Consider the following 26031-nt stretch of genomic DNA (forward strand, 5'->3'; position numbering starts at 1 on the left):
GTGGAGTAAAAATATTAACAACAATTACTCATTAAAACTATACTAAAACTATAGCTACATTCGATAAAGATTATAGAAAAAAGACAGAATAACTACATGTTATGTATAACTACAAAATTTGGAAAGGTGCATTCCAGTGTAGATTATCACCCCCCTAAAACTGGATGTCTTATTGAGTATTTTATGAAAAATGAAAATTTTGTTACTTATTATTATTATTCTATAATTCCTGAGGTTTTAATTCAAAAATTAATTCCCATTTGATGTGTAAAAAGGAACTATTAGATACAGTTCAACGATCTCTGTATCCTATGAGCCAACGTTTTTATGAATCATTAGATTTCGTGGTCCGATGGACCAAATATCATCTTTCAATTAATTAATCTTCTATTCTATTAATCTAATGTAAGGTATTGGTTGAGAAAAAAAAGTCAGTGTCACGAGCGGGATTCGAACCCACGACCTTCGGCTAAATACGCCGCGACTCTACCACTTGAGCTATCGTGACTTCGATCTACTCGGATACTAATTTCCCACCTCAACCCAACCTTTCGAATTTTCCCTCTTATTTGCCATTTTTCTAATGTCATGTAATCTATTTGATTCTCGGCGACAAATGAAATGGCCACGGAGAGCTTTAGTGAAGATATACTTCATTTAACTTATTAAATTGATTAGATTTCGTGTTCTGATTGACCAAATAACATCTTTCAATTAATTAATCTTTATGTAACGTATTGGTTGAGATAAAAAAGTTAGTGTCACGAGGGGGATTCGAACCCACGACCTTCGGCTAAATACGCCGCTGCTCTACCACTAGAGCTATCGTGACTTCGATCCACTTTGTTTAGTTAATTTATTTATTATAAAGAACAAAACTTCAATTCTGTTTGTAATACCTCAATTTTCAGATCGTGTTACTATAACTTGTTGTATGAAACCTAACTGTACTAAAAATATTAATAAACTCATTGATGAGAGTAAATAAATATGATATACAAAATACGTAAGTTTAATAATGTTTTACTAGAAAGAGATACCGAAAATGTTATACTATTTTCAGATATTTTATTATAATAAAAAATTATAAAAAAATTGCAATTAGAATAACAACATCACATGCTCCCGAGCTAACTAAAAACGTCTCAAATAAAATGAAAAAACGAGACAAAATATTTAATATTTAAAAGTTAGTACTTATGTATTATTATATTAATCCAAATATGTATTTAGTAGTCATAATTGACAGTAATAATTTTTGTAATTAATACTATTTATCTAAGCACTTGGTAGAAATGAAAACGCTAATGTCACGAGGGCCGAGATGAGGAGTTGGTATTCGAGTGGATCGAAGTCCCGATAGCTCAAGTGGTTAGAGCAGAGGCGTATTGAGCCAAAGGTCGTGGGTTCGAATACCACTCATAGCCCTAGCTTTTTCATATCGACTAATACCTTAGATAAAAAGATAATTAATTAAATTAATTTTATTATTCACGCATTTACCAACACACCGTTCATTTTAGTCTTGATATGCTAAACGCTCACACATGAATCCTTGAGAGGGTTCCCGGCTGGCAAGGTGATGAATTTCATCTGACTTGTTAATAAAAGACCAATCCCGATGCCGGAAAGCTTATGAATATGAATAGACGTACCTTGCACAAACAGTTGGAATAATTGCCGGTTCTAATTTATTATTGTTTCTTATAACCGTTGCATTAATCCTAGTAAATAAACGATGTTTCTTATGAGGAGAAAATACAGGGAATGTCAAATGAACCGTTTAACTGGATGAATTATGAGAATGTTATCATTGTCAGGACATTATTGATTTTTATTGACACGAAGCTGATTGCACTTGGTATATTTTTGATAGACCTGTGCGCGATAATTTATTATAGTTTTATTACGTCAGGAAGATTAGCGAGAATAAATATGTCCTATCGATGTTTTGTACTTATTCTATCCTATTATTGTCAATATTTCTCTGACATTTAGTGGAAAATGCAAATTAGTTTTGGATGGAAAACATAACAATTCTTGAGCTGGGGAAAGTGTCAAGTACATTTAGAATAACTTTCAAAGGACATATTTCTGTACATTTCTACAGTATAAACCTTTTTCCTTGTCTGCAGTTAACAGATTACTGATAGCAGTATTTCTGCTATAATGACCATCATACCTAACCCTCACTTAAAAAAGGGGGAAAAATACACCAGGAAGACAGAGATTCTAAAAAAAAGTAAATATAAAAATAAACTGACTTTAAGAAGAAATTTAATTTTCTCCCGTTTGAAAGGGAGTAAGACAAGCGATTAGGTTGGTCAAAGATCTTAGGTTTAAATTGCCAGGTGTCGGAGCTACAAAGGGAAGCGAACTTAAAGTGAAGGGTAAAAAAAATAACATTTGCCGAGAGACAAGGGATGGGGTGGAAGTTTTATTTGCTGTAAGAAGTAAACGTTCCCGGAGTGTCGTGTTGTTTAAAGGGGCCGAGGCGCAACCCCTTTTTGATGTCATCCCCTTTCCAAGGGTAGCATACTCAACTGGTTGAACGGGCATCAACGCGGCAACACGCCCGCTTGGCTTCAGTTTACATCAAGCCATAATTAATACGCTGTGGGCTTCCTCTTTCTACTTGTTTCCTAAATTACCCCTTACGCTCACCACCGCCCCGTTTCAACCCTCGCCCTTTTCCAGCCCTCATTTACCAGAACTTATTCTACGAGGGCGAAAATTTAATGAGCAGATTAATTCCTTATTCCCTTCGGTACAAATACAGGTGCGTTTCACACAAGGGGCGGTTTCCTTTATCAGGCCCACCTATTCCCTCCTAATAATACGTTTTTCACTCATAAGTAATATAAAGAAAATAATAACAACCTAAGTCAGAATGTTTTTCATAACTGTATTCTTATAACACAAACGTCATCGAAATTATATAATATAATAGTTAAATATTTATGTGGAATTTGAAGTATGCAATAATAAATCTATATTTTGACGATTTGTCATATTCATAGCCTATGCTTTCACTAAAAAAGATTTACAGACCATTCAGTCCTACCTACTCTAATTATTTTAGAAGCTGGTTGAGAAATATTTAAAGTATTGCCTCTTAAAACGGAACCTCTTTATAAGAAAGAAAAATCAGTTTTACAAATCACTCTAAAGCCTAAAATTTCCGACAGACTCCACATGAAAATTTGCTGAAGATAACGTAAGTGTAGTCTCTAAATCGTTTGCGATGAATTGCTTAAAATAATTGGTTGCTAAAAGTTTCACAAGCATATTTTCTACAACATAGTGAACTAAAATACACAAATAAGGAGGAAAAATATTTATTAAAAAAACATGTAAATAAAACTATGTATATATTCATTAAATTTCCTAGTACACGCAAGAATGGCACAATTACACAGAAGACAAACACTTTGAGTGAGTAGAAATACTTTGATTGAATATATAAAAAAAATTTTTATATATTTTCCATTGTATAAATTCACTTTTCCACATCGAAAAAGTATTTGTTAAATGTAAACAATGTGTAAATCCCAGGCCCTGAGGATGATCTCAATAAAGATCGAAACGTTGGCACGATAAAGAAAATGTTTTTCTGAAACCTACATCACACCAGACCGCATCTCATGATTTCTAAATAATTATCGATTAACGGTCACTAATCACCATACACACTTTCCTAGTGCGATTGACCAAATAATTTTTTTCAATTAATTAATCTTTATGTAAGGTATTGGTTGAGATAAAAAGCCAGCGTCACGAACGGGATTCGAACCCACGACCTTCGGCTAGATACGCCACTGCTCTCCCACTTGAGCTATCGTGACTTCGATCCACTCGGACATCAACTCCCCATCTCAACCCCACCTTTTGAATTTTCCCTCCTTTTTGCCATTTTTCAAATGTCATGTAATCTATTCGATTCTCGGCGACAAATGAAATTGGCACGGAAAGTTTTCGTGAACATATACTTCATTTTACTTATTGAATTCATTAAATATTTCGTGGTCCGATGACCAAATAACTTCTTTCAATTAATTAATCTTTATGTAAGGTATTGGTTGAGATAAAAAAAAGTACTATATACGACTTTGCACAAGCAAAAATACCCTTTTTCGACATTGAAGGAGATTTCGATAAAAAAAATTAATTAATTAATGTCCGAAGTATTGCATCATGGAATTGGATGAAACTGCCTATAGATAAAAAATTATGCTAAACAGCAGGAATATATTGAACTGTTTCACAATATGGTCGCGGGGATGGTGACAGGGTGCACGGAAGAATTCTATATCCTCCGCTAAGGATGTGGTAGTGGCTGACATTATAAGCTAAAAAATAATGTAAACAAGTTAGATATAATTGCAATTGTGTAGTGTTTAGTGACCGTTACGTGATGATTATTTGTAAGTCGTGAAATGCGGTCTGGTTTGAAGGCACGTTTTAAAAAAACATTTTCTTCATCGTGACAACGTTTCGATCTTTATTGAGATCATCTTCAGAGCTCAAAGTGTTTGTTTTCCGTGTAGATGTGTCATTCTTGTCTGTCGTGTGCCAAACAAGATCTGAAGATGATTGCTATAAAGATCGAAACGTTGGCAAGATAAGGAAAATGTTTTTCTCAAACCTACGTCACACCAGACCGCATCTCACGACCTCCAAATAATAATTGCAAATGTTGACGACAAGTGAAATGATTTATTTTTCGTTAAAATTAAAATTATTTCCGTTGACTTTTCGCCCCGACCTCTGATTGGCCAGTCTAACGATCTGAAGATAAGTGATGGTCTATGTTTTGAATATGAGACAGTGGGTTTTTAGTAGTATATTGTTTTTCTCTGCCCGGTGCGCATTGTTCTGCTTGATATCTAACCAAAATCAACGTTTTTCTCCCTTCAAAGAAATAGTCCCCCTTGATACGCTGTGAAGTCAGTTTATTTTGTTCAAAAGCCATTACATCCCCTAACACCCAAAACTGCCCAATCCTTACTCTTACGAAAAATACTAGGTGCTCCAGTTTATGTATCCAACCTAAATATACATACAGAATTGAGTAGTCCCTTCGTTCAAGATGAAATCCTCCCCGTTACCGCAATTTTCTGAAGAATCTCCAAACCACCGTAAAGATGGCAGCGCGAGTTGGCCGGGTCGTCCGAGAGGCTTTTGCGCGTCAAGAGCACGATCCGTAGATGGCCCACCCGAGAACTTGAGCCGGAATGCGATTAAGAATAGGCCATTCCCGGTTGACTGACACACGGGCACCTGCTCTTGGGCCAAAGCCCGCGCAGGTACCCCTTATGCAGAGAAAGGTTGCTCGATGTGTCCCACATACTGGAACCATATCATGCATTGGCTCCCTACAGGGAGCGTGTACGCATGCCATCCAATCTGAAAATGGTACTCGAGCACTGCAGCGAGTTTCTGGGTCCCCTGTTCCGCTTTTTAGGGGAAATTGGGGTTTTTTAGTGTATATAATTTGTGTTGTGTCTATATGTTTTGCCTGAATGCATGTATTTCTTAGCGTGAATGGCAAGGGGTGAAATATAACGTCATCATCGCCTCTCGAACGTTCAGAGCGTATGTGTTCGGGGTCGATGGCGGAATATTTATAAAAGTACTCCATCGACCCCAATCTAGATTAGTTTGAATATTGGTCGGTGGAGGAAGATCAAGTACTCCACCGACCAAACGGAATGTGTGTACTGTATGGATGTATTTATGTGTATGAATGTAGTGTTTGAAAGGGTAAATAGAGTATAGATTTAGTTGGGGGGCTGAAATGTCGGAAGCCCCAGTCAAAAAAAATAAAAAATAGACTATGTAGAAATGTTTGATGTATGGAATGTGATAAAGTTTTATATGTTATATTATATGTTTTGTGTGATGTGATGATTATAAATTTACGTTAACGATATTGAATTTGATTAATGATATTAGCGTAGCTGTGACTGAGTTTACATGTGTCTGTTCTGCAATTGATGCTGTGTTTATCCCTGCTGATTCATTTCTGAAAAGTTACTTTTGTGTTTGTTTTGTTCTGTGTGTAATATTTTTGGATTGTTGAAGTCGAAATTGTGTTGGTGTTCAAAATGGTGGATACCTAGTGCTGTAAGATTTTGTTCGGGTTTTTTGCAGTCATAGATATGTCGATTTCCTCTCTTATCAAGATATTGGGAAGTAATCCCGATGTAGGTTGCCGGACAGTTTAAACAATTGATTTTGTAAATGGTGTTAGTGTTGAGTTGTAGTTGTTGATTATTGTGTTGATTGTGTGTTTAGGGTAGCGATTGTTATGTAGGATCCTACATTTTTAAACTCAGATGATTAGCCATATAGAAAAATTTAAAAAAGATCAGACTAAATATTAACCTTACTATCTATGTGCATTATGTGGAGCCCATTTTTCAGCAGCGCTTTGCTAGTTGGCGTATAACCACTTTTCTGGTGGTGAAAAGGACTTCACACACACTGACTTTTTTATCTCAACCAAGAACTTACATAAAAAGAATAATTAATTGAAAGAAGTAACTTGGTCAATTGACCGATAAAACGTAAATAGGTTATAATTAAACCTCAATTACAAATTACTTTTTAGTTTACCTACAATTTCAATTCAAAAATTTAGAAACGGTGCTTTGATTTCTAAGGCCTTAATTATTGTTTTGAAGCCCGGCATTTTTCTTCTCGCAGAATGCGTGCTGATGTGCTAATGTATTTTTTTAATCTTAATGTTTATTTTCTCCCTTAATCCCCAATTTGTTCCCTTATGAGCATTCTATATATTTTTATCACGAAAAGGAACGTTTTCTCTGTTATTTTTAGCCGATTATGATTGTCCTAAATTAAATTTACTGATGTGGCAAGTATATCTACTTCTTGTTCATGTGGATGTAATTTGGCCGAGAAAGACAATTTCTTTCATAAATGTATGTTTTAAAACAAAAATTATCAAGCAGGACACGTTTTAAAAAGGACTCTCACTCATCTTCAATGAGTCTTTGGGCGTCTTGTTAGCAGTTAAACCGCTTACGTATATTTTATCCTAAGGCCACGTGTCGAGGAGTCTTGTTTTCGTTTATAAAGGGCGAATTTGTAAAACTCCGAGTGCAAATGCAAATTACTCGGGAAATATAATATAAACCGAGGCTCGCATTGGGCGACAATAGGCTCTCCGAGGGGCGTGGAAAAAATAAATTCCGATTCCGTCGGAGTGGAGCAGCGTATTAACAAACAACAAAATGCCCGAGGGCATATTGCTAGCGATGGAAACAATGGGCGGGACCTCTGGAAGAATGAACAGTTTGTATAATTAATGGGAGAGCATCTGGTCTATTAATGAGCTGGAGACAATGTCACGAGATACCCGACTCCTTTAGACAATGCTCCGCCAAGAGCCGGCTTCCCTTACCTCTTCATTATACACGAACAGTTAACAAAACAACTCCACTTAGTCGAGACATTTTTTCTCTAATCATGATTTTTTAAACTCTCTCACTCTCTCTCTTTCTCACACTCTCTCTCTCTCTCTCTCTCTCTCTCTCTCTCACGTTCCCCCCTCCTTATGTCTTTATCTATCTTTATGTATGTATGTATCTACCTATCTCTCTTTGTGATTTCCGTGTTGATAACTTTTAGTTTCTACCTATCAGTATTTCTTTCTCTTTGCCCTAAGATCCCTTTTATATTCTCTCTCTCTCTCTCTCTCTCTCTCTCTCTCTCTCTCTCTCTTTCACTCACATTTCCTCCCCTCCCTACACATCTATCTATTTTCATCCGTCTTTCTTTCTTTCTAACTTCGTTCCCCTTTCTCTTTCTCTTTCCCTCCCTCTCGCACTCTCTCTCTCTCTCTCTCTCACTCTCTCTCTCTCTCTTTCAGTTTCCCTCCCCAATCATTGCAATTTCACATTAATAAAATCATTGCAATTCACATTAGATGTAAAAATAGTCCTTGTGACCAAATCTTATGTAATTGATAAATAAAGCGTTCATCATCATCATCTCTCATTCTATCTTGTTCTAACTCTCCCTATCACTCTCTTTGTCTCTCATATTCTCTCTCTCACTCTCTCTCGCTCCCCCCCCCCCCCCTCTCTCTCTCTCTCTCTCTCTCTCTCTCTCTCTCTCTCTCTCTCTCTCTCTCTCTCTCTCCCTCTCTCCCTCACTCTCCCCCCCCAATTTTTGTAATATCATATTAATAAAATCGTTCATCATTCAGACCTATAAATATTATATCAGTATTAAGCAAAGTCTTTGACAAATTAATATTCGAACAATTAGTTGACTTTATAGAGAAAAACGGCATCCTAAATTGTAATCAACATGCATATAGAAAAGGACACAGCACAGAATCTGCATTGGTTCAAGTTGTGGGCGAAATAAAAAAAAATGTAGATGATAGGAAGCTGACCATTTTGATATCATTGGATTACTCAAGGGCGTTTGATTCAGTAAACAGAGAAGTGCTACTATCCATACTTGATTCAATGATTTTTTCTGATAAAACCTTAATGTTGTTAAGGTCATACTTAAGTAAAAGATGGCAGAGGGTTAAGGTGGACAGTGGGAGAATGTCTGACTGGACTTTGAATGATAATGGCATTCCACAGGGATCAACACTGCCTGCTTTGCTATTCGTTGTCTATGTTAATGGCATATCACAGTGTATAATTCATTCCAAGCATGTGATGTACGCTGATGATCTTAATATATTCATAAGCTCTAGTTTGGGTGCATTGGAGAATGGTTTTGGAAAAATTATTGAGGATTTAAAAAGAATTGATGATTGGAGTAAAAACCATATTCTTTGCTTGAATCCAAGGAAGAGCAAAATTATAATTTTTGGTAATCAAAGACTATTATCCAAGGTTAAGTATGACTTATTGCCCGACGTAAGAGCTAATAATGAAAAAATCCCTTATGCCAAAAACGTGAAAATATTAGGTTTAATTGTAGAAAGCAACTTATCATGGAATCGGCAAGTAAAAAAAAATTGTAATATTATATATTCTAAAATGTACAGAATAAAAAAAATATTTAATCACTACTCACAAAACATAAAAAAGTGTATTGTAAAAGTATTTATTTTTCCTTATTTAAACTATGGCCTACAGGTAATGTCGAACCTGAATTGCAAAAACATGAAAGATCTCCAAGTTACGCAAAATATGTGTTTAAGATATATACTGAAATGAAAATTTCAAGATCGAGTGTACGAAAATTACAAGATTTTGTCTGTACTAAAAGTCAAAGAAATGCAGGATTTCAAAATATTGAGCATGTTGTCTAATATTCTGAGATTAAAAGTACCTGAAAGTCTGTATAATAAATATATTTTTTTTTAGAAATGAAAGCAGGCATTCCGATTCAAAAATAGTTATTCCGTTGTGTAAAACAAAAATGTATCATAACTCATTTTACCAGAAATCCATAAGACTATATAATGATTTAAACGAAAATATATGTTTGTCAAGCCACCGTAAATTTAAAAATAGATATAGACTAAGGTTGTTGGACAATTACTAACTAAAGTATATGTTAATAAAAATAAAAAATATAATATAATTAATTTATTAGATATAATGTAATTTAATTTAAATGATTGTACATAATTAATAAGATCGATTGTGATATTTAATTGTGATAGAAAATGGGTATAATTGAATTTGTGAAGGAAATGTAATTAAGAATACCGAAAAAAAAGCCAATGATATTATTAATAATTTATATAGAATTAATAACTATTAATAACTTAGGGTATCAACTAGGTGTCTGTGTGTGCTAATAATGAATTGTACTGAATATGTGTAAATCTCGTTAAATGTAAGAGTGGTTTATGTAAACCAAATTTTGCGAGAATAAATAAATCATTAATCAATCAATCTCTCTCTCTTTCCCTCTTTTCTTCACTTTCCCTCCCCAATCTTTGTAATATCACATTAATAAAATCATTGTATTTCACATTAGATGTAAGAATAGTCCTTGAGACCAAATCTTATGTAATTGATAACTCGTGTGGTATCCATGGAGCATACTTTTAAACAAATCCAAATTTTTCGATTTGGTTTTCAATGGTTGTACGGGAAACATTTAACATCTCTCCTAGTTCTCGGGCTGTTAAAAAAAATATGTTCTTGTAGCTTATGTCGTCTCTTTCTCTCAAAAACAAAGAAGCAAATCGAGTTCATTTTAAGCACCGGGTAAACCCTTCAATACGAATTCTATAGCTACAAATTGGTGGCCGCAACGGTTTTGTCGTTGACAAGGCGTTCATCACTGAAAGGTAAAGGTCCCGGGTTCGATTCCAGCACCTTGTACACAAATTTACAAATGTGCTTTTTCTTCAAAAACCCGACACCACTAGGATTGATATGATCTCTGCTGTTACGAACCCTCAGAAAAAAATAAATACAGCTTGAATACAATATAAAAATAATTATTGCGCTGGATTATACCGAGGTCTTGGTTCACTTTAAAATGCATAGTTCATAATAATTATCCAGTGAGAAAACAAAATAACCGGGCAGAAAGAGCTGTTTGAAATGGTGAAAACTGCGCTCTCTGGCGTGTTATACCTATGAGGTTATTTGTCAGTTTAATCCCTTTTAAAAATACACATTTAGCATAATTTCAGCTTGAAGCCCAAGGTTTATTTTCCTAACAAGTTAGGTCGTTCATTTTCGGGTTAATACAAATTGTTCCTGGTTAGGTTCTTCAAAAAATTTAATTATTTATAATAACAAGGCTTGACTTATAATAACGTTATGATATAGATTTGTTTACGGGAAATTAACCTTTCATTGTGTACGGATTTAAACAAAAAGCCCAAGGCTACTCGAGCGATGTAACGGGAACATGATCTGAATGGATATGATCTGTATGTCGTCGACAGCTCCTTTGTATCCCACTTGGGATAATCTGGTAAGGAACGGGCAAGATGAATGTTGATGTAATGGGGCGAGACCTGGACGACAATAGCCGGCTGTCACCAGGCCTGGAACCCTCTTAAACACCCTGTATCCTTGAAGATCATCACCGGTCCGTTTTATTCTCGCTTTTTACCATTGAACGACATTTTATTCGCTTATTTTTTGTTGTTTATTTATATAAAAAATTAATTCTTTTTTTTTTACACACTTAGGAAATGAACGCCGGATTGGCACAAAGAGCAAACTTATAAAATGAATTATTAAGAAAATTTTTAATACCAAAATTGTAGGGAAAAATGTTTTTAATTTTTTATATATGTACGTTCTTACTAAATATGCCGGATTGGCACAAAGAGCAAATTTATGAAATCGAACTAATAAGAATACCCGAATTGTAGGGAAATTGTTTTTAATTATGTGTTTTTTATATATGTACGTTCTTCGGAAATGAACGCCGGATTGGCACAAAGAGAATATTTATAAAAAGAAACTATTAACAATACCAAAATTGTGGATAAAAAATTATTTTTTAATTATTTATTTTTTATATATGTACGTTCTTAGGAAATGAACGCCGGATTGGCACAAAGAGTATACTNTATATATATATATATCTTCGATTCGTTGAACCAAAAGAACCACTTTCTCTCAGCCTATGTGATGTCGTTGGAAGGTGCCATCTGATGGAACGTCTCGATGGGGAAAACAAGTGGTTTTCCAAGCTTCTCCTTGCAGTAGTAGCATTATCGTTGGAGTAACCGTAAATGAAAGCCATATCAGCAAGGTGTTCATTAGGAAATAAGGACATAATTTAAATCACCAACCTGAGGAAGTGTCAGCTGATAATATAAAGCAAACTGATGAATTAATTGAACAATAAAGAACTGACACGATACTCAAGAGCCAGACGGATTTCCTGGAAAAATTGAGCGTGCCCCCTTCATCGACACCAGTTTTTTCAACAAAATGCAATATTTTCGGCCCTTTCAGAAACCCAATCTAAAAAGGTGTACCGCCGGAAGCTAATTGAATGGAGAACTCCTGCAGAATTTTTTCATCAATTCTGCAATGTAAATAGATTTCCTTACAACAAATTTAACCTTCTTTTAGGTGGCACAAACAAGATTTTTCTACGGTCAGTTGTCCTCAAGTTTGAAAGCAATTTAGTGGGCCTAAGACAACAAAAAAAAACCAAAACCTAAACTTACTTCAATGTATATGGTGAGCAGAAACACCTGAAATTTTTAACACTTATTCCCCATCACCCTGTACATCTCTCTCCCCCTCAATAGTTTTTTTTGTATGGTTGTAGCTGTTGCTTAGTATGTTGGCTTTTCTGTCTGTGCGTGCGTGTGCGCTTCTTTATAACAGTTTTTTTTGTAACGAATTATTGTTTATATTATGCTCATACAGAAGTTTTAAAAACTGAAAAGAAGACGTCATTAGTAAACAAAATATCTATAAGCCAATTTATTCAGTAAGGAGGGAAAGTCGGTAAGTACCCATTTAAAGTTGTTTCGTTAACTTGATTTTTAAACAACAGCCCCATTATACGTTTATTACGGGGGAGTATTTTCCGTGACGAAATTGATTTCGACACGAAAAGTAGTTCTAGCCCAGTGGGTGTGGTGTATTTCCAAAGGAAAACGATTTTTTTTTTGCCTCAGCGTACCAGACACAGCCAGATTATATTTTATTAAATAAGTCATGAACCTCCCCCCCCCCAGCAAACCCAGAGAAATAGCCAGAACAGCGGAACCAAAAGCCTCGATTAAATACCATTCTGCTGCAAACGAATTTTTATACCGAAAATAACCATAAAATAAAAATGCGTGGTGATTAGTGACCGTTAGTCTTCGATTATTTAGAAATCGTGAGATGCGGTCTGGTGTGACGTAGGTTTCAGAAAAACATTTTCTTTATCGTGCCAACGTTTCGATCTTTATTGAGATCATCTTCAGGGCCTGGGATTTACAAACGTTGTTTAAATTTAACAAAATCCTAAATTAAACAATCCTACAAGTATTTGTTACCGTTTGCTTGTTGTATTGCTACCAGACCGCATCTCACGATTTCTGAATAATCATAAAATAAAAATGTAGATAAAACAAAAATTAAGTTGACACTAAATGAAACCTTAAAATCAGAATTATAACTCAGAAGGTAACATTAAAAAAATTAAACCAAAACAATGTCTACGATACGGCGACCCTCTCTGATCATAAAGAAACATAAATTTCAAATTTGATTAGGAATTCTTCCAGATGTTCAAAAAAGAAATTTGAACACCACATGGTCATTTCCAGATAATTAATAAATAAAATTAACTTAACAAAAATTCCGTCATCAAATCAATCGGACCAGTGTAACTCGCTGATAAAAAAATAATAATAAAATAAAATAAACAAAAATGTTGAAATTCTGCGTACCCGAAGACAAAATATTAAAAAAAAGAAAAATCGAAATGTAAACAAAAAGGACTTGCAAAAATTTACATTTTATTTTAACTCGGATAGTAAAATCCCTGAAACTTATGCCCAAAAAATAATAGATAAAAACGAATCCGAAAACACCGAATTTTATCATTTTAAGAAACAATAAACTCATAAAAATTAATTTTAAAGCTTCCACAAACAAGTTTTGATTAACTTAAATGAGTTTCCTGTCATTTCCTTACTTTTCTATATGTATTTAATCTTTACTTGAACCAGTATAATTCATAAATTATACCTAAAATTATTCTAATACAGTGATTAAAAGGTCTTAAAAATAATTAGAAATAAATAAAAATAACATTTCATTTAATGTATCAACCTTGTATAATTACCTATTTAATGATAACTATGTGGAACTGAAGAATTTGTTATACAGGGTGTCCCAGTTCCTTCTGACGAAACCCAGGGAATCGATTCTACTCTTCATTTGGTGCAAAAAATGCTCAGGAGAAAATTTTCGGAAAGTTCTCTATTTTGAAGATATTCGTCAATTTAGATTTTTTCAACTTTTCACTACCTTTCCACATAAAAACGCTTACAACTTCCAAAATGTTGAGACTACAACAAATCCAATTACACTATTTGAAAGAACGCTAAATTTGCTGTAAGATACTTCTATTTGCAATAATCTGAATGACATAAAAAGCTAGCCAATATAAGTTGGAATATGTCAAAATTACAATATTTAAAATTTTGGTCATGATTGCACGTTCTACTGAGGTTACAAAAACGTCTTCATCTAATATGCTTTACGTTGATTTTTCAACTCTACTAGAACGTTATTTAAAAACCTGGATATATCAACGTAAAGCATATTAGATGAAGAAGTTTTGGTGAAATTTGGCAAGTTGTAGGTATTTTTTTGTAACCTCAGTAGAACGTGCAATCATAACCAAAATTTTTAATTTTGTAATTTTGACATGTTCCAGCTGATACTTGCTAGCATTTTATGTCATTCAGATTATTGCAAATAGAAGTATCTTACAGCAAATTTAGCGTTCTTTCAAATGGTGTAATTGAATTTGTAATTTGTTGTATTCTCAACATTTTGGAAGTTGTATGCGTTTTTATGTGGTCAGGTAGTGAAAAGTTGAAAAACCTAAATTGACGAATATCTTCAAAATAGAGAACTCTCCGAAAATTTTCTCCTGAGCATTTTTTCCAAACGACGAGTAGAATGGATTCCCTGAGTTTCGTCAGAAGGGACTGGGACACCCTGTATACTTTTTTAATTTTAATAAAGACATTTAAATAAAATCATTTATTTCTGCTTTTTATAAATATAAATTATAAATAATATCATTAATGTAAAATAATATACAGTTATGACAGCCAGTAAAACATTGAAATACTCCTCGTTGGCAGGAAAATTTAAGCAGTATATCAAGACAATTCAAGTCCTCTTATCATCCTTAATATCCAGTATATATTTGATTTGTATTTAAAAATACCAATGATCAGTCTGTAGTTTATGTATTGATTTTTTTAAAGATAGAGATGGGTTTGGTTAGTTTGGGTTTGATTAGGGATGGATTAGGTTAAGTGTAGTTAGTGTTAGGTTAAGTAGCAATAGGTAGGTACAGCTAGAGTAAGTGTTTGTATTAAAGTTAGGTTTGATTAGATATCTGATTTTATGTATTGATTTGTTTAGTGACCATATTGCAAGATATATCCTGACTGAGAGTCTGAAAGGGATGTCAAATTATTTGCCAAATAAAATGTATCGGACTGGATGGCTCATTTTTCTCAATCAGATAATATTAGTCGTATTTGTTTTTAAAATAACAATTTATAATCTATTCCCTTTCGGTGGTTCCATTGTTTAAGAGGATTGGCCTGAAAAGCCGAAGAAAGCCGACAAATATCGCGCTTTCTCTGAGATTTTTATGATCACTATTAAATGTTTGGCCAGGTGCCACGTTTGGAATCAGGCCACGTTTGTACTGCCAACTCCGTACAGCTGTTACTTTCGAGGCCAGTTTTAACTTACACTTTCTAAATTGCACTATCGGAGCTAATCACTTTCGATGGCTGGGTATGAGGTTGTTGACTTTTTTTTTTTTTTGAAATGTAGAGGGGTAAAAAGGACGTCCCCTAAAGTAAAGCGACTTCTTCTAACTTAGACCCAAGGAAAAACAGGGTTTGGGAGGGGTTGGAGCTCATTTATCAACCCTTTGACCATGATGACGTCACAGGGGTAATCCTTGGATACAATGATGTATCGGCTATTGTATCTCTCTTTCTACGGTATAAAACTTTCTTCTTTCTTTTGTTCTTTTTTCCTTTCTTTTTTGTGTTACAGTAGAGAAAAGTAATCGATGATCTTATATTAAAGTAGGAAAAACCTAAGGATGAATAGCTCTTTTTAACACCTTTCACTAACTATTACTGCAACTTACGAAAAGGTGGGGGGAAAAGAAAATATTGATCTACTTTACTGCTGAACAAGGCAATCAACAACAAACATATTATTTATGCTGAACAATTTCGAATTTTGTAATGTCAAGTTAATGGTAATTTACTTAACGGTATATATTTTATTCATTCTAAGGTATGAATCGGTTTTCCATATAAGAAAATCGACAATTGATGGAAAAGGGGGCGTCGGTGCCCGCAACGGCTTAGGCGTTGACACGGCGCTCATCACTGTAAGGTAAAGGTCCCGGGTTCAAATCCAGCGGCCTTGCATTCGAACCCGACATACTTGCAAATGGGCCTTTTTTCAAAAACATCGGCACCCTGAAGGGTGCTTTATATGACCTCTGCTGTTGCGAACCCTCTTAAAAAAAATTGATGGAAAAGGTGGTTAGGTCATCTTAAGGTGTTAGGACTACATCGTGAGTGGGTTAGTACTTGGATACTTATTATTATTTTGTTTATTATATTGTGCATATACGTTCTTGTCTGAAGTTTATTCCTCTTTATTTATGCTGTATGTGCCTAGTTGTCTTTATTGCTGTTTTATTTATTTGATAATAAATGTGTTTGTATTTATTTTTTGATGTCAATATTCTGATTTTCAAATATGGGTTCCTGTTTATGTTGTGAAGTTCTTGATGTCTTATTTGTGTATCTATTTATTTCACGATAATAAACATTGTGTGGTCTGGTATTGTGTTTGAGTGGTTTAATTTACCTTTTGAAGTATGTACATCTCATTGCAAGGTGTTCTTGTGTTTATTCTATTTTTTGAATGCACATTTTTAATGAAGGGTGTTACCCTTTTGTTTTGTTATAAAATTTAGGTTTGGGGTTGAGTTATATTAGTTCAGGTTAGTTGAGTTAAAATAAGGTAGCTATGGATGGTTTTGATTAGGTTAGGTTAGACGTTACTGGTTGATGTTGGAAGTAGAAATGGGTTAGGTTAGAAATGATAAATGGTGGAGTGACTATGTTGTCCAATCTTTCTAAAAACATGGTACGTACACACAGTTAGTTGTTTTTAACGATCCTGATTTCAAGCTTATAGCTCATCATCAGGTTGAAGGAATTTACAACCACGTCTCTCGACATGAATTGTAAGAGATAAATGCATTAATAATATAGAATTTAATTTACCTCCTATTTCAAATATGTACCTAAATAATATTAGACGTACATGTTAATCTAATTAATTAACTTCATTAGATTTCATGTTCCGATTAGCCAAATAACATCTTTCGATTATTTAATCTTTATGTGAGGTAAACGGTTGATATAAAAAAGTTAGTGTCACGAGCGGGGTTCGAACCCACGACCTTCCGCTAAATACGCCGCTGCTCTACAACTTGAGCTATCGTGAGTTCGATCCACACAAAAGATTAATTAATTGAAAGATGTTATTTGGTCAATCGGACCACGAAATCTAATGAATTTAATAAGTTAAATGAAGTATATCAATTGGAGTGGATCGAAGTCACGATAGCTCAAGTGGTAGAGCAGCGGCGTATTTAGCCGAAGGTCGTGGGTTCGAATCCCGCTCGTGACGCTGACTTTTTTTATCTCAACCAATACCATACAAAAAGATTAATTAATTGACAGATCTAATTAATTTATTTATTTTTTATTGTTTAATTTTATCACTAATTTTCTAATCTATTATTAATATATTATTTTAATTTTTATTAACTAATAAATAAAACGTAGAAATAAATCACTAATTTGTAATTTTTCTTTTACAGTATTTATTAATATAATATGTGTTGTGTTATAATTTCCGCGTTCCGCACGTTCAAATTGAGCGCCATTAAAAAAATCAGCTTCTCATTGGAGCGTCGCGTTGGCTGGGGATCGGCGGGTTCACTTTTAAAATTCATGTCGAGAGACGTGGTTGTAAATTCCTTCAAACTGATGATGACCTATAAGCTTGAAATCTGAAACGATGAAAACAACTAATTGTGAGTAGGAACTATCTTTTGAAAAAGAAAGGTTAAGTTTGGTTAGGTAGGTGAATTTTTGTGGTTGTAATTTTCGATGATGGTTAGGGTTACAGATAGGATTATGGTTAGGTTAGGCAAGACTTAGGGTTAGGTTAGATTTGGTAGGTTTATGGCTAGTGTTAGTCTTGAAGTTTGAGTTAGGAATGTGTTAGTGTATGCACTGACCTGTCTCTCGGGCGGGTAGTCCGGTCGGGTGTGCCTGGCGGGTCTGATGGGTGAGCACGTAGGGTACGTTTTGCCCGGGCAGTTGGATTGATATGGACTTTTCCATAGCAAACTACGTGCGTAAATGGTTTTTACCCACATCCCTCACAAAAGGTCCGTAAATACAAGGAAGAATGATTCCGTTAAAAGCCGAGGTGCTGGTCCGCCCGGAGGATGGTGCTCCAACGTTGGCTCCTCTTTTCCTTCCCACATACATAACAAAACAATAGTTGGACACCCAGCTTAAATGACCCTTAGTGGTTAAAGGGGAAAAAGTGGTAAAACATCTGAACACTTGATCTTTGGTTTTGTGTGGATGCCGGACTCTCTGATTAATGCTTTCAGACGACTTTTACTTAGAGACATTTAAATTTATTTTTAACTTTTAAAATTGTAAAAGGTTTGTAACAAAAGAAAGAAAGAGTTTATTAAAAAGAGTACAAATTATTCCTAACAATTATTCAATATTTTCTGTTATTTGGAAATATACCAGCGTGAGAAAATAATCTAAAACCATAAACAGATGAAAAAAGGAACAATCTTTAAAAAAAAATAGAAAATGCTAAACTTTCTTTTCAAATGAATTAAGACATTACAAGTAATTTTGTGAAAGGTTTCTAATCATAATCCAGAAAAGAAATCATTGTTATACCAGTTAATGAAATGAGATAAAAAGATAAACTCTTTCTAAAAATCAACAGACAAATCAAAGTGGTTGTTGGTACAAAGTGTTTGAACCTACCCGCATCTTCTTTAATGAGCGTACAACGTACTTCATCCCGAATTAAGCCCGCTGTAATTTCACTTCACTACCAACTGTTTCTAACTCTAAGATATAATTTATTAAAATGAAATTTATCTCAGGTCCCATATCTCATTCATCAGAAACTATTTAAATTTTTAGACAAAGATGTCCTTTAGTCTGTTTTAATAAACTGCACTTGGAGGATGGCAGCTTGCCATTATGTTACGAATCTGTTTACTAAGATAATTCCAATTGGGATATCAATTTGATCTTCACTCTTTTAAATTGCCTGAAAATTGTAAAATTTTACGACTAACAAGAACCCTAATAAATAATTATTCATATTTAAATGTTTTAATATTCACAGGAAAGTATTGAATATACAAATATCTAGTAAATGTGGATTATAGTACAGAATGAGATCAAAAAATAAAACATGAAAATGTTACGGAATTATTGAATAAAGGGGTTTCTTATTATTATCTTATCTGTGAATTCTATTAGCCTTTTTTATATATTAACACATATTTACAGATTAGTTAACCACAACAATGCAATTAAGGCGTGCTAGAAAAAAACTCCTTACTTTAACTACCTTATAGCTCGTACGATGTCCACAGAAAACAAGAATAGTCATAGTTAATTAATTACTGTTTCAAGAAATGGTTAACATAGCAATAAATACACTTCCTTAAAAAATTTACTAAAAGAATTTACTAAAATAGAGAGAGACTATTAATTATTTTCTTTCTTACAAATACACTACTAGATGATATGATTTTATTAAAACAGTACAAAAGTGAGTAGATTTTACTAACAACAAGTCTGGTTTGTTTTATCCAATTGAGTTTATGGTCTATTGAGACAAATAGTATCTTTTGCACATTTTTCATATCGTATTATGTCATTCTCTAGTATTATTAGATCAATATTCATATATTCCAATTTACAGATACATTCATTTAGAGTTAGTAGATCCTGGTTAACTTTAATAACTGGTTCATTTATATCTGCTAACTTTGAGCTCATATAAATATTAAGATCGTTGGCGAACATTCCATGATAACGATTATTTGGAGATTGTGAGGTGCGGTCTGGTGTGACGTAGGTTTTAGAAAAACATCATTTTCTAAAACCTACGTCACATCAGACCGCATCCCACGATCTCCAAATAATCATTGGTTAACGGTCACTAAACACTACACATTTCTCCATGATAACATTTAGATATGGCACTGTTAATTTTATTGACATACAAAATGAACTGTGTAGCTGAGAGCTCCTTGTAGAACTCCATGGTTTATAGTTTCCCCAAGATGAAAATTCATTTTGAAATGTCTTTAGGTCGTCAGGCGATATGTTCGATTAGAAATATAGGATGAGAGAGAGAGAGAGAGAGAGAGAGAGAGAGTGAGAAAGAGAAAGAGTGTGAGAGAGAGAGGAAGGAATGGAGGCGATAAAGTCAGAAAAGAAACTGTGTGAAGTGAGAGAGAGGAAAGAAAGACAGAGATACCGAGAAATACATTGGCAGAATGAGAGAAAATACCAGAGAACAAGAAAACGGAATGAAGGAAAAAATACAGAGTGCAATAAAGTCAGAAAAGAAAGGGTGTAAGCTGAGAGAGTGGAAAGAGAAAGAGAGGGAGCGAAGCAGACAACGTATGAAAGGTACAGTCACAGAAAGTAACAAAAAGTAGAAATACCGAAATTAAGAAAACGAAAAAGGGATAATAAAAAACAGAAAGAAAGAGAGAGAGATACAGAAGGACGGAGTGAGTAGGAAAGTGGTATAGGGAGAGAGACAGTGGCAGAATGAGAGAAAGTACCAAAGAACAAGAAAATGGAATGGAAGGAAAACGCAGACTTCAATACAATCCGAAAAGAAAGTGTGTTATGTGAGAGAGAGAGAGAGAGAGATAGAGAGAGAGACACACAGAAAGAAAGAGAGAGACAGAGTAAGTAAGGATGTGGTACAAATGGGGAGAGAGAGAGAGAGAGATAGAGAGAGAGACACAGAAAGAAAGAGAGAGACAGAGTAAGTAAGGATGTGGTACAAATGGGGAGAGAGAGAGAGAGAGATAGAGAGAGAGACACAGAAAGAAAGAGAGAGACAGAGTAAGTAAGGATGTGGTACAAATGGGGAGAGAGAGAGAGAGAGATAGAGAGAGAGACACAGAAAGAAAGAGAGAGACAGAGTAAGTAAGGATGTGGTACAAATGGGGAGAGAGAGAGAGAGAGAGAGAGACGGAAAGATAGACAGAATGAGAGAAAGTACCAAATAACAAGAAAATATAATGGAGGGAAAAACACAGTCTCCAACAAAATCCGAAAAGAAAGTGTGTTATGTGAGAGAGAGGAAAGAGAAAGAGAGCTTGGGAGAGAACCAGAAAGAAAGAGAGACAGAGTAAGTAAGGATGTGGGACAAATGGGGGAAAGAGAGAGAGAGACGGAGAGATAGACAGAATGAGACAGTGGCAAAATGAGAGAAAGTACCAAAGAACAAGAAAATAAAATGGAGGGAAAAACAGTCTCCAACAAAATCCGAAAAGAAAGTATGTTATGTGAGAGAGAGGAAAGAAAGAAAGAGAGAGAGAGAGAGAGAGAGAGACAGAGTATGTAAGGATGTGGGATAAATAGAGAGAGCGAGAAAAAAAAGAAAGATCAAGAAGGAGAGAGCGAGATTTTTCATTGGATATTACCAGTACGGCGCTTTGCTATGCTAAACCTACACGACTCATCTGTCATGTATAGGTTAATCTATTCAAGGTCCTTCCTAAGAAGAACATCAACTTCCTTTGTGATCGTCCCCTAACTCCTGGTGATCACTTGATATATCATTGGACGCTCAGAGATGAAGCATCCTCACTGCGTTCAGTAGTTGTCGATTTATAGCAAGGGGAATTGCCTAATTTTGCCCAATTATTGAAAAAGGATTGGTGATTCTTCAGCAGTATTGCTTGACCTTAACTAATTCTCTTGGGAGATGGGTTAAAAAACAGTCCAAATAGCATGAAAAACAATAGGTTAATATATATTTATTATTTTTAATGATACTACAGTTATATCCTAATTTACCCTGTAATCCTCACTCTTCTTACCATGGGAACGGAGTACAAGATGTTCAAGAATGAATTGCTCACTAACGCGATCGAACTCAGTACGCCGTCGATACGGTTTTTAACCGTTTTATGAAATTTGTCCAAGCTGACACTCTTCTTCCCTGTATCAGAAGTCTTCGACATGTTGTAATATGTGTACATAAAACATGCCGGCGTACTCGAGACCGTATGAACCTTATGGAATGCGCCTGTGGTAAGCGGAACGTAATCACCTGTTCCAAGGGTAGCGTTCGTCTTGTTACTCTGTTCGACTATCACATCCCCTCTGAGCACCGTCAGCGAAACATTCGTCAGATCTTTGTGAATGTAATTTTCAAGTGTTAAACCTGCAATGGAACATAAATTAATCAATCCAAGTGTGCATGTGTTGGTGTGTTGGTGGGTGTGTTATGTGTTTTGTTGTTTCTTATATCTTCCTTTTTCTTCTATCACTACACCTTTCCCTCTCCCTCACTTCTCTCTCTCTCTCTCTCTCTCTCTCTCTCTCTCTCTCCTCTCTCTCTCTTGCGTTATTCATTATTCGCTGTGCATCCTTTTGCGCGATTAAACAAAATCGTCAATCAATCAATCAATCTCACTCTCTCTCTTTCTTCTTTCTCCCTCCCTCCATCTCCCTCTCTCTCACTTTCTCTCCTCACTCCCTCCCGCCCTTCTTCTCGCTATATATCCTTATCTCTCTGGCCCGCTATTTGTGAGTGTGTGTAAGTGTAAATAAACTTTCTTAAAGACATTAAATTCACTAATTTCGTGGTCCGCTTGACCAATTAATACATTACAGTTAATTAAGGTTTTTAGTTGAGACAAAAAGTCAATGGCACGAGCGTGATTCGAACTCACGATCTTCGGCATGATACGCCGCTGCTCTACCACTTGAGCTATCGTGACCTCGATCCACTCGGACACTAACTTCCCATCTCAACCCCACCTTTTGAATTTTCCCTCCTTTTTGCCATTTTTCAAATGTCGTGTAATCGGATTGGATTCTCGGCGACAAATGAAATGGCCACGGAGAGCTTTAGTGAAGAATACTCTTCATTTAAATTCATTAAATTCACTAATTTCGTGGTACGCTTGAGCTAAAAAAGTCAACTAAAAACCTTAATTAATTGAAATATATTAATTGGTCAAGCGGACCACGAAATTAGTGAATTTAATGAATTAAAATGAAGTATACTTCACTAAAGCTCTCCGTGGCCATTTCATTTGTCGCCGAGAATCCTATCCGATTACACGACATTTGAAAAATGGCCAAAAGGAGGGAAAATTCGAAAGGTGGGGTTGACATGGGAAGTTAGTGTCCGAGTGGATCGAGGTCACGATAACTCAAGTAGTAGAGCAGCGGCGTATCAAGCCGAAGATCGTGGGTTCGAATCCCGCTCGTGCCATTGACTTTTTTATCTCAACTAAAAACCTGAATTAATTGTTTCTTAAAGAAGTGGTGCAATGAAAGAGCGAAATGTGCAATAATTAATGGTAGGATAAACGTCTCCAGTCTATATCAACTTTAGATAGATTCAGTGGAATATTTCAAAGAAGTGCATTGTTATTAAAACTCAACGGAACAATAATGATGATATTAAAAAAAAGTTTAGAGCGTCCGAACGTAGGCATTTGCATTTTATCTTTCATTCTCCTTCTCATTCGCTCTCTTCTCTCTCTCTCTCTCTCTCTCTCTCTCTCTCACTCTCTCTCTCTCTCTCTCTCTCCCTCTCTCTCTTGCACGCTTGACCAAATTCGTTACCAACCATCCTGATCTCTCAAATCACACAGACCCAATTCTTAACATGGCGAAACAAAACGAAATATAGTCAGACCTGGTGAATAATCTTGTAGAGGTCTAATTATATTGAGATGTCCTAAAAATAACGCAGGTTTATCGTTATAAAACAAAAACAATTAAATAAATGAATTGAAACATTTTTTATTAATTAAAATACCCTCCATCACTCCCAATACACTTCTCCCTACGTGATGGCAACTTCTCTGAATACAATTTTGAGTTTTTATTATTAACAAATTCTGTAAACGTATTTTTTAACGACTTTTAAGCAATAAATTTTTTACGTTGTAAAACGTTGTCCAGGTGTCTGAATAAATGGTAGTCGGTAGACGAGACGTCTGGAGAATAGGGATGGGAGGCAGAACCTCATCACCAACTTTTCGTGTTGTCAGCTGTGTGGCATGCGGCCGAGCATATATAACAGAATCGGCCTTTTCCGATTGAACAAAGATGGCTTCAATAATTTCAATTTTTGGTGCATTTCTTCAATTTGAGAGAGACACCATTTTTTGATGAGTTGGGGGCTTTGGAAAATGTGGTGCTGCTTCCCATTTGTCGAGCCATAATCCAGAACGTCTGCTGTTATCGTAGAGAATCCATTTTTCGTCTCAAGTAACAATTCTATCCAGAAAAGATTCGTTTCTGTTTCCGCAAAGAAATGTTGCGCAAACTTGATAGCGACTTTTTGGCGATCTTGAGGAAACCAACTTTTGAGATTTTTCCCCTTTCCAATTGCCTTAAGGTGGTCAGGACTGCAAAATTCTCTGCATCTTATCGAACAGTTTTCTGGGATTTTCTTCGACAAATGATATCATAGAATATCATCATCTAGGGGAGAAATCCGTAGAATAAGTAATTTTTTTTTTTTTTTTGCTTTACCAGTCAGATCCCGCTAATCGGAAAGGAATGTGATTATTTTATTAATTCTTTATACCGGAATGTCACTTTTGCACGCCATCCCTACACTAGAATCCAGCAGATCCAAATTAGAAATTCTCTATAGAAGAGACATTTTTGTAGGCTGTGGCCCTCCTTGCTTGACCACCACTTCGAACAGTTTCCTTCTTCCTCGTGAAGTGGCGGCCATGTTAGAAAAGAGTGGTCGGTATCTGCTACGGTACTGTTATCACAATAGCAGATGTTATAGTCAGCTAAATTTCATACATAGATTTTTCATAAAATAGATTTTATGTATGTAGTATGGGAGCCCGTTATGATTAAATTTAAATGGAGTGTACATAATATACTGAAAACAGAAGTGGCCGGTTAATCCGGCTGAACCAAGACTTTAAGGATATCCTAGGTTGCACTTCTGCATATTATCGCCTTGCATTGGTTTTTTCCTGATCATATACTTGTTGACAACGGTTTTTAAAATATGTTTTACATGAGAGATAAAATGATTGTCGTAATATTTACCACATCTTATTACTTTATTACTTCGTCCTCTATTTGCCAGATCAATTTTTATATAGGGTACATTCGGATAAATGTTTTTTTTTTTTTTTGGGGGGGGTGAAACTTCATTGAAATGGAGTTGAATGCCGCCAGAACAGGTGTTCTATCTCTGTTTAATATGGAGTTATGATTGTTTTTGTGTTTTTCGAAAAAAAAATAGGTCCTTATGCCGTTAAAACGCGTTTTCCCAACTTTTACCTAATTTATTCGTAGATAGAACTCCTTTTTGGGAAAGAGCGATAAATTTCCTGTAGTACTGCACCATTTTCTTTTCTTGACGACTCAATTAAATGTCATTTTTAATAGAAGAAATGTAAATTTAGCATAAATCCGGGATTTTCAGAGGAATTCAAAAATTTTCTTCTATTTTAATAATTTTAGAATCGGTGAAATCACACAAAACTTTCTTTATTTAATAATTTTTCTAACGACGTATGCATTACTGTGATTGATACTTCTTTGAGAGGAGAAATCATACTTCAATGGTGAGATAACGTGGTCTCGGTTGAAGGAAGGAGTGGAAGTAGTTTATCATATTCGTTTTCCTTTTCTTTCTTTTTATTCTCATTTAAAAAAAATAAACAAAACAATAATGTATTCAGGATAAAATTTATCTTGAACTGTTGTGGGAAGGGTGGAGAAGTCTAAACCGTTCCCTGTGTGGATAGAGCGAGGTGGTATCATTCCATGTCCACCGAGATCCGCAGATCTCAATCCTTGGACCTCTTCGTTTGAGGTATTCTCAAACAAGAAGTCTGCAGGATACAGGTCAACAGCAAAGAAGAGTTAAAGAGAAGAATAATTGCTGCAGCACAAAAACTTAAGGTGGCCATTCACGATCGCTCCTAGCAGTCCAAACGGAGCGACGC

The 26031-nt window shown here is 35.1% G+C and overlaps 1 protein-coding gene across 4 annotated transcripts in view; it reads right to left on the reverse strand.

Moving 5' to 3' along the window:
* Nucleotides 1-21824: 21824 nt before the first annotated feature.
* LOC106669169 (vitamin K-dependent gamma-carboxylase) overlaps nt 21825-26031 on the reverse strand; it is a 120503-nt gene continuing 116296 nt past the window's right edge. For all 4 annotated transcript variants that reach the window (XM_014398470.2, XM_014398471.2, XM_014398469.2 and 1 more), the window contains one exon: nt 21825-22250. In XM_014398470.2, coding sequence (XP_014253956.1) covers nt 21877-22250 — 374 coding nt within the window. In that variant the 3' untranslated portion in view covers nt 21825-21876. The remainder of the gene's footprint in view (nt 22251-26031) is intronic.

The sequence above is a fragment of the Cimex lectularius genome, unplaced genomic scaffold, assembly GCF_000648675.2.
Source record: "Cimex lectularius strain Harlan isolate CLEC.00 unplaced genomic scaffold, Clec_2.1 scaffold77, whole genome shotgun sequence".
Taxonomy (NCBI): Eukaryota; Metazoa; Arthropoda; class Insecta; order Hemiptera; family Cimicidae; genus Cimex; species Cimex lectularius.